We start from the raw sequence: 14,904 nt of genomic DNA on the forward strand, positions 1-14,904 counted from the left end.
AACTTGATAACTGTTACAATATTTCGAATAGGTTTTGAACTGTAACATAGCTGATAAATTTATTATTCAACTATAAAAATAAAATTTTTGATTAAAAATTTGTAGCGACTGCTCTCAACATGGACCTGCCCTAATTAGTTTTCCATTGATGAGTTACAAACGGATTGCACACACACACACAGCACTCGGAACATGAACATCTCCGTGTTTGATATAATCAATTCAAACAACTCAACAGACTCTCCAATTGAAGACCTCCGGCAACAAAACATAACGTACGATGATGAGGAAGAGAGCAACTTCGTGGAAAACATGGCACCATTCATGTTACTGGCCATTTCCTTCTTCGGAATACTCGGCAATGGATTGATAATACTCATCATTTTGAGTAAATCCACCATGCTCACCCTCCCAAACATTTTCCTCCTCAGTGTGGCCATTGGTGATTTCCTCCTCGTCTGCGTCAGTCCACCACTCAGATCGGTCGCCTACATTTACAATGATTGGAGGTTCGGCAACACAATGTGTGTCCTGCAGGAATTCATTATTACACTGTCACAGGGAGTTTCAATTTTTACGCTGACAGCGCTGGCCGGCGATCGGTTTCGAGCCATCGTCCTACCCATGCGATCTCTCGGCTGGGACTCAAAGAAGAAGACGGTTGTCATCACAATTGCCATCTGGATACTTGCGTTTGTTTTTGCGTTTCCAGATATCATGACGAGCGGAATTGAAGTGCACTCGTTCTACGATCCAACCTCCTCTACAAATAAAACTTTAACATGGTGCAACACTTACCACGTGTTTCGGTACGGCTCAACGGAGTTCAACAGGTACACGTTGGTTAGGCGCATCGTCAACTTATTCGTTTATTACATCATTCCTTTAACTCTGGTCACCTCAATGTACGTCGCCATCGCGATTTCTCTGCGAAAGCCACCAGCAGGTGCTGCGAATCTTCGTTTGGACGGCAACCTGACTAAGAGGCATCTGGTGGCAAGAAAGCGGATAGCCAAGATAGTCATCATATTGGTTCTCTGTTTCGTCATCTGTTGGACACCTCGTCACATATTCATCTTCACCACCAACTACTTAAACGTTGCATACGAGAGTCGAAAATCATTCCAGCTGTTGGCTTTTTTGTTGTCGTTTGTTAATTCCTGCATCAACCCCCCCGTCCTCTACATGATGAGTTCGGATTTCAAACGACACTTCAACTACTACTTCAGTGGCGCCTGTTGTAAGCCCAAACTAAACGAAACAACCCACAGGGCCAGTGATTTCGGATTGGTCTCACTGGCTTACACCAACACCAAGTTGAATCACGGAGACGTCGTTCAGATGTGTCAAAATTAAATTTTCAATTGTAAAAATTTTTTTTAAACAATTCCATCTTCTTTATGTTTAAACGTCTGCTATATTTTTGTCTATTTAACTATTTTAAAACTTATTTTATTATCTAAATATAGTTTGTCAATAAAGTGAAATTAAACTTCTGAAACGATATATTGCTATGCATTTTGTTTCCACTTTCGAAGTAACTTGCATGCAATGTGTTATGAATCCCAAAAATGTAAGATATTTCAATGTTGTGAATCACGTTTATCTCGAAAGCTCTTTAATTTGATCTAAATACTAGATAACGTTTCACATTTAGTTTATTAAAAATTTGACAATAAAATATGATTAGATTAAAAATATGATGCTTAATTTATTATAAATTACTGTATATAGTTTTATTTAAATTTTTTTCGATTATTGAATTTAATAATTTTTGATTGGTTGTTAACATTTATAGCAAAATTATTATCAAAAAAGTTCACACTAATTTTTAAAGAGCATGAATCCACTAAGGCAGGGGTGGGCAAATTAGAGCCGAGAAGCTATTTTATGCGGCCCGCGAAGCCATGTTCGCCAAAAAAAACGGTCGTTCGTCAGCCAGGCTTTCTGACCAAAATAAAAGCCAGCCATACACAAACCTTGCAAAAATTCTTCTCCGGGTCAAAAATATTTGCTATTTGAGTGCACAGGCGGCCCTTTAATGGTGAAATAGATCTCAATGTGGCCCTCACAACAAAAAGTTTGCCCCCCTGCACTAAGGTATCAAAATTAAAAACAAAAATTTATGTATTGGAATTTTATATTCTGAAGTGTCGTTCTACCAAAAAATAATTAACTTTCAACAAATAAAATTTATAAATTCACTTCCAAATGTATTAAAATTATTTTTAGTATTTTTAAACTTTAACAAATTTGACTCATCTTTGCAACTTTTTAGGACAGTTGAATAGTGACAACGAGAGATTTATCGACAATTCGCAATGTCTATTCATTTTATTAATAATTTTTAAATCTTAGTAAACAATTTACGTTAAAATATAATTATATAATATGATCTGGAAACTTCATTATACACACTAAAATACACTTTTTTTAGTACGGTAGACAACAATATGTACGAACATGGCGAGGCTGTCAGCCAGGCAGATTCAATATTGGACAGCTTAGTGGTGACTGCTTCACACGACGCACACAAATAAACCATTTATTGCTTATCCTTCAAGCAACTTGAGCAAATTTTCGTTTGTACTAGCTTCTAGAAATATTTCCTTTTTATTTTAACTTTGAAAAGCACACATTGGACCTCAACAAACATCGCAAAAATATGAACAAGATTGTAAATAAGCTGCAGTCGGAAACAAATTTTAATTACTTTTGAATTCGAATTGCTTTGAACCAGGAATGGGCAAACTATAAATTTATTTTTTATATTTCTATAAAAATTTTCTATTTAAGTACATATGCGGCTCTTCAAAGGTAAAATAAATCTCAATGCGGCCCTTACTGCAAAAAGTTTGCCCACCCCTGCTTTGAACAAAACATTATGGTTTATAATTAAGAAAATTTCAATTTTTGAGAAATTTATCCTAATATAATTTTTGCAAATTTTTAAACATTTGAATTCACACTTTTATTTTTCATTTGAAGGCAACAGACAACTTTCGAGGTACACAAAAAATGGACTAATTAGATGCACAGTGAAATGAACATCAATATCAGACGAACACATTGTTTTTTTCTAAGTCTGTAGATGGCTTAATATCTATTCCATATATATTTTTTTAATTTATCACAAAAAACAACACCCTTTTAATGAATTGTTAATATATTAATAGAAATACGAAATGTTGTAGTCTTAATTCTTAAAGTTCATATTAAGAATAGATTGACATAATATCGTGTAAATGTACGTTGAAGTAGCATAAATATGAGAGAATATTTTTAAAAATCACTCATTTGGCAACAACTACAACATTCTTCCTGTGATTTTTCTTATCAGGCAGTAATTTAAATGAAATTAATATAAAAAATTGCAAATACTTTTTTATTAATACAAAAATCAAATTAGAATTCTAAACGTAGCTCTGTGGCTATTTTTATTTTTTTCTGTCCTGTTTGAAACTTAATTTTTAAAAATTTCAATTTTCCGGTTGATAAGATTTTAATTCATCGAAGTTTGTTTAGTTTTCATATTTTTCATAACCAAGCTTTTAATTTTGATAAGAAAATGATTTTCTTTATTTATTCTGCAACATGTTATATCTACTATGCATTTTTTAAATTTGTAACGAAACGAAACATAACAAACTTTTATTTTCCCCATAATATTATAATTAACGATATGAAACGGACTGGTCATAGCAGAAATTTTTTAGTGGAATTCATGGAACAATCTCTACGGTATCCAGAAAAATGTTACAAAATTTTAAAAGATTTGTTTGAAAAAAGAAAAATGTAAAAAAAACCCGTATTGTACCACATCAAAATTATTTTTAAAAATATTTCTCTTTAGGATTGTTTATTCATCTGTTTTATACAAAGATATATCAATATATTCTATTAATAAATATAATATATGCATATATATATATATATATATATATATATATATATATAATATTAATAATATTTCAACGATTTAATTGGTTTAAATTAAATTAAATTAAGAAAATATTTATGTTGTCTGTCAACGACGCTCGTACAAATCATCTTCAACAGAGCTGATGTCGTTAAACTTCAAAACGAGTAAAAATTTATTAAAAACTTTATTGAAAAACTTCACAGATGTGAATTTCAGAATTTTTTTATTTAAAAATTAATTTAGAAATTTCATCAATGCCCAAACTGCTACGAACGTTACCCTAACTTCTATAAAAAGAAAAGAAGATTGTCATTCTATACAACCTAACCCGGCAAAAAACTAATGAACCTATAAAAAATGTGTTTCTAAACATTCTTTAACAACTTGTACACCTTTAAAAGTTCTTTCTATGTAGTTTTTATTTCACATTTTTTGTTTCTTTTTTATTTAGTTTCTATGTAGATTTACGACTTTACAATAAATTTCGATAAAAGATATACGATACGAACCCAAGAATATCGACTAATCGGTAAAAGTGAAGTTGCTTGTTCATTCTATGGTACAAAACTTGTATGCTTTTTAAATACATAAAAATCTCTATGTTCTAACATTATTAAACTATCAATAAATCATTCTTTTTCTTCATGTTGAACTGCACTGCCTGTCAAACATTTCTCCATTACCAATACTCAACCAATAGGATGAAATCATCTGTCATCAGATATATTCATCAATTTTATACCATAAATTTATACCATAAACATTTCTCCATTACCAATACTCAACCAATAGGATGAAATCATCTGTCATCAGATATATTCATCAATTTTATACCATAAATAATAATAAGATATAAATGTCTCTTGATACATTTGATACATTTGATTTGATACGGTTCTTTAAAACCAACAGTTAATGTAATGCTTTCTACTTCTATCCAAGCCCATCCAAACCTGCAACTGTAACGATAAATCAGACCAGTTGCATAATTTGAACATTTTCGACACACGCACACATGCACGCACACACACGCACGCACACACGCACACGCACATATATACACAAACATTAAACAGTCGATTTACATCTTTTTAGAATCCATGCTGTGTTGTCTTTAAACTTTTTACAAGTAGTTAATTATAAGTTAACCATTAGCCTAGAGACAAGTCAGACAAACAGCCTAAAGGTATATATCAATTTCTAAGATAAATTTAATAAAAATTTTAAAAATAGCAACATCAGAATTTTGTGTACCTGGTTAGGAGGACGTTTAATTATTGATGGAAAATGTGTACAAGTATCAAACTTTTTTTTAACAATTTTCATCTTTTTCTCCTTTTGATGCGAAACGAACTATGAAAATTCCAAAAATATTACAGTTATTTACAGTAGGTTGTTAACACAAACATACATTCACATGCACACACACACACACACACACAAACTCACACACACACACGTACATACATACACACATATATATAAATGCTGGAAGGAGACCACATTTTATACAGTATTGTACGAATTCTACCGAATAGTTGGTATTAATCAATTTCCAGAAAATTCTGGTAAGGAAAATTGAAAAGACAAACTTTAAATTGATTAATGCCAAGCATTCGGTAACATTCATACAATAATATATATATATATATATATATATATATATAATATATATATATATTATATATATGTTCATATTTATACATAAATACACTATACATATATACATAATATTATAACATACAGCGGCCACACGGCTTCATAAAAGCAAAGTTGATCACCAAGGACGCTACTGTTGCTATAAGATGGGCTTCACGAGTTGACGTAATAGTTAATGTAACATCGTTGGTTGGTACCAATAAATATTAATTTTAATCATCAAACCAGTGTAGATAGAAGCATAATAAACTGAAGGTTGTGTGGTTTCTCTCGAAACATTCCACGTCAATATATTTTGTTGGTTTTAAATTAAATTGCTTTGATTACGTATTTCTATAAATTCATCACAAACAACATGCTGACCATTGGAAAGTCTAACACCACAAAATGAACAGCACAACCGTTTCTTACGTGGAAGAAAGCATCGTGTGGGCGGACGTGGTAGCTCCCTACATTTTGGGATTCATCTTCATCATCGGATTCGTCGGCAACGGGCTGTTGATCTTCATCATCGTGGCCAACGCGTCAATGAGGTCAGTGACCAACTTGCTGCTTCTCAGCTTGGCGATCGGAGATTTCTTGGTCATCATATGCAGTCTTCCACTGCGAACTCTTCTCTACATTCATGAACAGTGGATCTTCGGCTCGTTTTGCTGCCACATAAACGAATTCGTCATCAACCTATCACAGGGGGTCTCAATTTTCACTCTAACAGCCTTGGCCGGGGACAGATTCGTAGCCATTGTTTGGCCAATTTCCACTTTGAGTTGGATAACAAAGAGGAAAACAATTTTTGCAACGTGTTTAATTTGGATTCTAGCCGTATCATTTGCACTACCCGACATCATAACGAGTCGAATATTAGTTTACGAAACATTCACCATCTGTCACTTGTACGGATTGATATATGGGGAAAGCATTGACGACTCTTATGCTTTAGGAAGACGTTTGTTCAATTTGACGGCTTATTACCTTCTACCTCTCACGATAATAACCCTCATGTACGTAGCGATAGCACAGGCTCTCTACCACGCACCGTCCAAGGTACTGCGGTCAAGTTTGAAATTTAATGATAAAATTATTGTGAAGAAGCATCTGAAAACTCGAAAGAAAATCGCGAAGATCGTTCTGGTGCTTGTCATCCTCTTCATCATCTGCTGGACGCCACGCTACGTCTATATCTTCGCTGTCAACTACACAAACTTCAGCTTGCACACATCAAAAATGACTTGGCAGTTGGTTTCGTTTGTTTTTTCGTTTTTTAATTCCTGCATCAACCCACCGACTCTCTACATAGTGAGCACAGATTTCAAAAGATACTTCAACCACTACTTATTTGGCATATGTTGCAAATCAAAAAGAATTACGGTAGTGAGGAGATGCAGCGAGATGGGAATGAACACCATGTCAGCCCAAAATAATCATCAAATTTGAAATGAGTCTCGCACCATTTGGTGAATGACTATACCTCTAAACCAGAGATAAAACTCGAGAAGTTGGATAAAAAAATTTTGCATAATTGAATTTTTTTTAATATTCAATAGTATTATTTAAATGTATTATATTTTCATTCAAGTGTTGTTTATAACTAACTGTAATGCATGAAAGCAGTGAACGGAGATCGAAGACCCGACATAATTGCTGTTATAATTGTGAGAGATAATTACCTCTGCTCATTAATTAATTAGTTAGTAGAATTCTGACTGGGCAGAGTTGTATTATAAGGATGATTAACGCCAGAGAACATATTGGCTCATCTTATAATCATACAAATATCTAATGCATGAAATTAATTTGTGCTATTGTTCGTGTTAAGTATCGCACCATCAATCTTGTTAAACGTGTATCTACAGCACGCAAACGTTTAAGTTGTGAGTTTATTGTTGCATATTTGATGTGAAATGATGCCAATTTTATGCTTTGTTACGGTCCTATCTGTTGAATTTTTAAAATGAGTTTTTCAATTGACGTTTAATAATGCTACAGATTTTTATCTGCGCGTATACATACAAATATCTAATGCATGGAATTAAATTACTCTTCGTTCCCTTGCATCCAACAATGTAACTACACTTCACTTTAAAATAATTTATTTTCTACTGAACCCCATATATGGATGTATATATTTTCATGTAGTTATATAAATGCTTATATTTGTGTTGCAGTATTGTTGTTATTTTTATTTTCACCAATACGTGTCGTTATTTACGACCTAGTATCGATAGCTTGTTTTAACAAATTTTTTTGTTGTATTCCATCACAGTTACCAACACCACGCATATGTATGCATAATATTGCTTAACTCTGCATCTTACATTCATATGTAGGTATATCATGTATCATACACACACATGTATGTAAACATATAGTATCATACATACATATGTAGCTGTATACATATATACCTATATACATACCTACATATGTGGATACGTCTTGTATCTTACGTACATATACAGATATATTGAGTATATATCAAACATACATACGTGTGATGTCTATTCGAACATTTCCGATCGAGAATTCTTTGAAGCATGTACATGCACATATTATACAGTTGATTATTTATGTGAACTTATTAACCGTTGTTCGTTTGTTAAGAATTTCCAAGAAACATACACGCACACACATCTTCTAAATAAATACTATATATATAATATATAGATATATATATATATATATATTTTTATATTTGGTTACACAAACGAAAGAATGTTTAGGCTAAAAGAAGACTGTTTTTTTTGTACTGTGATTTATTGCTTTGTTTTCATTATGCTCTCTGAGAACAAATTTCACAAATATTACCCAAAATTCTGGCAATGAGGCCGATCTTTTGGCTGCAATAATCTGTGTTTAGGTAATTTATTTTCAACTGCTGTTACGATGAACAAATGTCAATCTGAGTACGTGAGCATGAGTGGATGGTTGATTGATTGCCACAGATGCATCACTGAGTTATTAAAATGTTCATTGTCTGTTTCAAATACGTTCATTTCCAGTACGTATATAAACATTGTACAGATGCTTCGTTTAGGCGAGATACGAGATCATCGTAGTGTAATTAATTTTAATGTTGACCATTAATGTGTTGCTATTTCTCATCATATTATGAATTTTTAAAGTGAGAAATAAAACAACGAATGTGAATTTAATAATGTGAAAAATATTATACCGTTAATAACGAAAAATTATGACAAATAAAAATCTTATTTCACCTGAAATTATCATTCAAACAAATGCCCACATTTATCGATTAACATATTAGAGTTGTTTGCATGTGCATATGTATATATGCGTGTATGTATATGTGCGTGTGTGTGGATGTTGGGTGTGTGTAGTATATATATATATATATATATATATATATATGTGTGTGTGTGTGTGTGTGTGTGTGTGTGTGTGTGCTCCCACGTTTCTAGAAATACGCTTTCATTTACGTAAATATAAGACAAGAATCTTTAGCGGAAATTAGCGAATAAAAAATAAACCGAAAGGTACATATTTCTAAGGCTTCAATATTTTTAATAGGCGCAGCGTAAAGCAACCAGTTGGTGTGGGTATAGAAAGGTAGCAAATAATAAAAATGAATTAGATCAAAAATTAAATTTAAAGCAATTTAACGCATTTTAACTTGGTGATCAAATGACTTTGACACTTTTAACCGTCAGTTTGTTCGCCTAATTGAAATAGGATCATAGTAACCATCGAAGACTTGATTGAATTGCATAAAGGACGCAGAAATCCTCAACACAAACCGATTTTGAAGGCCTTTTCATATCATAGTTTAAAATTAATTTACTATATGTTTATAGTTTACCATAACTCATCATAGATGATTCTAAGCCATTAAAACAAGAGAATTATTGTTAGAGGTGGACATGGAGATTCGTGAATATTCGTGAATGGAGATTTAGGTTAAATAGGAGATGCAAAAACTTCAAATATACTCTAACTCTCGGATATATTTCTACGATGAACTTCAACTTTCCCGTAAAGTTCACGCTTTACAAATCCTCTTTATTCACAACGCAAAAATATTAGCAACAAGATAAAAGTTAATTTCAAACGTAAGGGGGCAAAGAAGGGCATGGAGAAGGTTCATCAAAAATGGGAATTTGAAAAAGATAACATGGTAATCGGGAGAAAAAAAATGGAAACCGGATAAGAAGATGAATTGAAAACGTTATCCATAATCACACCTACAATACCGACCATATATGTCGTTACAAACAAGTGTATAAACCTTGCAACTTTTAACAACCTTAATTTTATTTATTGATTAATCAACGTAAATAATTAAATATAAGAAATTGTTATCGAGAGGGTGAATTATTAACAAATGCGTGTGTACGTATGTGTGTGTGTGTTGCGTGTACGTGTGTGTTGTGTACACGTGTGCATGTGTGCACTTATGACTATATTTTAGAAGATATATCGATGATATGTATGTTCATGTCATCAGCCACATAGAGATGCGGTAGGTAGGTGTGCCATTCAAATCCTCTGTACAACTTCAGGTCCATTGTAAAGAGAATCTAATTAATTAATTAATAATGAAATGAATAATTAATTAATTAATTATATCATCATAATTATTAAAAATATTTGTATCTTACATGAAAATGAGAAAAAAATCAATACAAAGCGTTGTATGTTATGATTGGATAATGAGAACAGATAGAAGAAATATGATGTGTCTTAGTGGACATTATGCATAAGCAAACAGTGAAATAAAAGCTAAACAAATATTGAGAACATTCTAAATAACAAAATCACATACACTGCACACTCACATAAACGACTAAACGCGTTTTTATTTTGATCACATATGTGTATGTAGTAAACACATATACATACGTAGTACACACCTATACATATGTAACCATTATCTAACATGGAAATTTTAAATGAACTAAACAAAGATTTTTGAAGCGATAAAAGACGCTTATAAACAAGAACAAACGAATGTAACCTTCATTGATTTGACATTAAGAACTGTTAGCTGGTACTTGGACCTGCTAACGAATGTAAGGATGTAATCAACCGATGGACACCAGGCTAATCTCACTGCACCTGAATCTGTCACTTTTTCAACCAACATCGGTCGGCTGTGTGTGTGTGTTTGTGTGCGTGTGTGTATGTGTGTAGTTTATTTGTTTATGTGCACATAAAAATAACTTATTTACTTAATTACCTATTTATATATGTAAGAAGAAACTGCCCGGGTAAACCTCTTGCCAACAAATTAAAATAAACAAACAGATTCTATCGAAGTGAAAGACAAAAAGATTTCTAATTCAAAATTCAAATAAGCATACATTCAAGTTATACAAACCAAAAAGAAATACAAATAAAAAATTTTCAAGAAAACAGTGAAACAATCTATTTATATCGATGATAAAAACTTTAATTATTAATCTATACAAATATAAATAATTAAAAATAAAATGACTGTATTAGGTTACCACTTACAAAACGTTTTCGGTGTTGTAAATTAGTTGTGTCATGAAGCATTAAAAAACTAGCAAGAAACGCCATAGAAAAAATATAATGACTGATATGGCAGTTTTATTATGATATATTAGCTAAGTCATTTTTTCAGTTTCAGTCATTTTTAGAGTCTGTTTGCTCTTAACAAAACTTATGAGTTTTATTTCAAATTTGACATCACAATTTTCTAACAAATTACTTCTCAGCAGTTTTACTTCAAATAATAAAAAATATCTCAATTTTTCCATGAATATTTGATAGCATGACAGATGTCAATTTGCAGTTCCCTCCCTATGTATCTCAGACTCAGTAATTTAACACAACAAACATAACATGACTAAACAACTGAAGAACCCAAAAATTCAAAAATTTAAAAAAAATTAAGAAAAATTTTAAAAACCAAAAACAAACTTAGATTTTGAAGTATCGAAAACGGTGAGATCTGACTCGACCATAGCAGCAACGTAGAGGGAATTGAACGAGGACCAATCGGAGGTGGAGAGCAGGTTCTGACAGCTGTCCAATGAGAATAAGGCCTTCTTACTCTCTGCACTGTAAAACCTGATCATACCATTCTTCTCAGCCACCATGAACTGCAGTACAAATATCATGAAAGTTATGATGGTTTCAAGTGTGTGCAAGTGTGTACGTACGTGTATGCGTGTGCATGTGTAAAAGTGTGTTGCGTGTGTGTTGTGTGTGTGTTTGCATGTGTGTGTTTGCATGTGTGTGTGTGTGTGTGTGTGTGTGTGTGTGTGTGTGTGTGTGTGTGTGTGTGTGTGTAATTAGCCACTGAACCATCCACTTTATAATTGAGAAACATAGGTAAAAGAACAAAGCTTTTATATATGTACTGTTTTCATTGACAGAAAAATTAAACGCACCTTGTTAGGCTCCTTAGGGTTCCATAGAACATTGATACCTGGAGATGTCAGATGGAAGACAACATTGTCCTTGATGTTTTTTTCATTGGCAGTCCATAGGCAACATCTATTATCATCGCCCACACTGGCCAGGTACAAACCAGATTCGGGCTGCTCCACTAGGGCATTTATGAAGGAGCTGTGATGGCCGACGATCTTGAAAATTTTTCATGATTTGATTTTTAGAGTAGATTTTTAGTGGATATTTATGATGATTTAATGGAAATATAAATAGTAGTGCATCCAACATTTCTGTCTGATTTCCTTTTCGTATCAAAAGTGTAAACCCAGATGACATTACATTCATCGACTGCGTAAAATCTGTCAGGATAAAAACAGAATGAAAATTAGTTACTGAAATATTAACTTGAGAAATTAATAAATCTCAATTGTATATATATACTTGAGAAGTTTGGGGAAAGACTTTAAGTTAGTTTCATCGCTCCAACAAAAGTTGAAAATGATTTCAGAAGGAACAAATGACAATGAACAACTCTTCACTGAATCGAATGACCCATCTTCTTCACTAACCAAGTCCTAGAATTATTAAGTTAAATATTTTTATAGAATATTGTTAAACATTTTTATAGTATAAAGAGAAAAACAAGAGTAAATTAAAGTTTATACACATGCAATGAATTAATTGGTAATTTCAAAGAACATATATTTTCAGTTTACATTGGTTTTGCATTTATATTTAAGATTTCAGTTGAGTTAAAAAAAGTTAATTTAAAAAGATTTATCATCATGGCACACAATTGTGGGATTGGAGTGTAATTTAATTGTATTTAGTAGCAGAATGTGTAAAGTTATAATTAGTATAAGTATGTTCCTGTATACTGTATAGTATAGTGTATTGCAATTGCTAGTGCTTCTGTGCTTAGTAATTTAAATCAAAAACTATGTCTCAACTTAACTTATATGCCTTATATATTATATAGTTTGTTTGTTTATCTTTATAGTAATGGTTACTATCAAATGGTATATTGATTATTAAAACATTTAAATTAAAATTAAAACAAGTAAAGTTTATAAAGTTAAAAGTTAAGGATAACCTAATTATGTATGTATACAATCAATTTTAATATATATATATATATAATAAATTAATAAATAATTGATAAAACAACCCAACTAAAAAGATAAAAACCAGCCTGAAAATTTTCATAAATGTCAATGTTAGGAGGCATGTACACTGCCAGAAGTACGCCAGACGACGACGAATTGTGTAACTTCATGAAAGAAATTCTATTTAAAAAATTTATCGTTCTATGAGCCATTTTGTAAAATAGAAAATGATTTACAGCTATTAAAATTATTAATTTTGATCAGGGCAATCTTCGAATTTCCTTCTCCAATTTTTGAAAAGTAAATTTAAATGAGACAACCATAGATATGTAATAAAAAAAGTACTTAAAATACCGGTAACCATGGATATATATCCATGGTTTAAACATGAAAAATAAAATAAAGAATAATAATAAAAAAAATAAAAAATAAATAAATTGACAATAAAATGAAGTAATGGCATAAAAACGCTAATTAATAGACTAGAGGATGACTTAGTGAGGTGATCGATAAATAACAATTTGTTGTGTAAATGATAAAGTTTTTATTAAATAAAAACTAGTTGTGTGAATGATAAAGTTTAATTGAGTTTTATTTATATATGCGCCATGACTTCAAATTTACCTTAGCTCAAAAACTACAACATGGTTTAAAAGCTTCAAAACGCGTATTGGTGACAGTTTTCCAGTTGTACGTTTAAATGAACTCGTAATAATTACTAAATAATGTTGTTGTTGTTGAGATGCGTTTTTAACGGCGTTTCAGCACATTCTGGCTATCTTCACGCCTGTATCTTCTTTCATTTCTTCATTCTTTCCCTCATTCATTCTTTCGGTTTAATATTGTTAAATTTAAATTTTGTTAATTTGTTCAATTTTTATAATATACCCTATTAAATTATTTATATTATCCCGATTTAAAAAAATTTCCTGCATATTTGCTGGTATATTGAATTCTGATCTGGGTTGGTTGTATTTTTTGCACTCTATGATAATATGGAAAATTGTGAGCTGTGTTCCACATATTTCGCACCTTGGGGGAGTCTTTTTTTCAAGGATCCATGTATGTGTCAATCTAGTGTGGCCAATTTTGATTCTCTTTATCGCTGTCTGGAATCGCCTTTCAACGGTTATTATCTTTGATCCCTTAAGTTCAATTTTTGGCGTTGATTTCCTTAGAAAGCTTTTGCTTTTACTCCATTCTTGTTGCCACATCGATGCCATGTATTGGTTGATTATCACCTTGATATCAGAGTATGGTATTGGTATGTTTGAGATAGGGAGGCGATGAGCCAGATTTGCAGCTTTATCGGCCTTTTCATTCCCTTCTATTCCTATGTGGCTCGATATCCACACAAATTTTATCTAGTTGTTATTTATTGTCATATGTGTCATATAGAGTTTTGAATTTGTGTTATTAGTGGGTTGTTGGCTTTATGATTTTATATTGCCATCAAACTGGATAGCGAGTCAGCAAAAATCATGTATTCTTTGTTGGTCTTATTTATGGTATAATTGAGGGCCATTTTTAATGCTGTTAACTCCGCTGTAAATATTGATGCATAGGTTGGTAGATGTTGGAATAATGTTTCCTTTGTGGTGGGGATGACAACTGCTGATGATGTAGAATTTCCCATTTTTGATCCATCTGTATATATTGCTATGCTTTTGGGGCTTTTGTCTATTATTTCATGGTATATGATTTTGCATAAATTTGGGTTTTTGTCGATTTCGTTTATTGAGAGGTCTATTTCAGGTGTTTTCCTAGCCCAAGGTGCCACTTCTGCCTCTATTTCTCGCATTATTTTTATTTCCCCTATTTTTTCTAGATGCTTTTCAACTC

At 31.9% G+C, this 14,904-nt stretch overlaps 4 protein-coding genes across 4 annotated transcripts; 2 read left to right on the forward strand and 2 right to left on the reverse strand.

Annotated features, from left to right (window-relative positions):
* Positions 1-312: 312 nt before the first annotated feature.
* HELRODRAFT_133157 (hypothetical protein) lies at positions 313-1,242 on the forward strand (the record flags this gene model as incomplete). Its single annotated transcript, XM_009014789.1, has 1 exon — positions 313-1,242. A coding segment is annotated over one exon (930 nt), but the record flags the coding sequence as incomplete, so codon positions are not given.
* A 4,726-nt stretch (positions 1,243-5,968) lies between these two features.
* HELRODRAFT_74048 (hypothetical protein) lies at positions 5,969-7,015 on the forward strand (the record flags this gene model as incomplete). Its single annotated transcript, XM_009014790.1, has 1 exon — positions 5,969-7,015. One exon carries the CDS (start codon positions 5,969-5,971, stop codon positions 7,013-7,015), a length of 1,047 nt encoding a protein of 348 aa, XP_009013038.1.
* Positions 7,016-9,996: 2,981 nt separating this feature from the next.
* HELRODRAFT_168949 (hypothetical protein) lies at positions 9,997-13,274 on the reverse strand (the record flags this gene model as incomplete). Its single annotated transcript, XM_009014791.1, has 7 exons — positions 9,997-10,116; positions 10,554-10,689; positions 11,483-11,664; positions 11,956-12,150; positions 12,243-12,315; positions 12,398-12,531; positions 13,125-13,274. 7 exons carry the CDS (start codon positions 13,272-13,274, stop codon positions 9,997-9,999), a joined length of 990 nt encoding a protein of 329 aa, XP_009013039.1.
* Positions 13,275-14,503: 1,229 nt separating this feature from the next.
* On the reverse strand, positions 14,504-14,863 carry HELRODRAFT_168950 (hypothetical protein; the record flags this gene model as incomplete). The annotated part of the gene is made up of 1 exon (XM_009014792.1): positions 14,504-14,863. The coding sequence occupies one exon, from the start codon at positions 14,861-14,863 to the stop codon at positions 14,504-14,506; it is 360 nt and encodes a 119-aa protein (XP_009013040.1).
* Positions 14,864-14,904: the final 41 nt, after the last annotated feature.

Source organism: Helobdella robusta, assembly GCF_000326865.2.
Source record: "Helobdella robusta unplaced genomic scaffold HELROscaffold_14, whole genome shotgun sequence".
NCBI lineage: Eukaryota > Metazoa > Annelida > Clitellata > Rhynchobdellida > Glossiphoniidae > Helobdella > Helobdella robusta.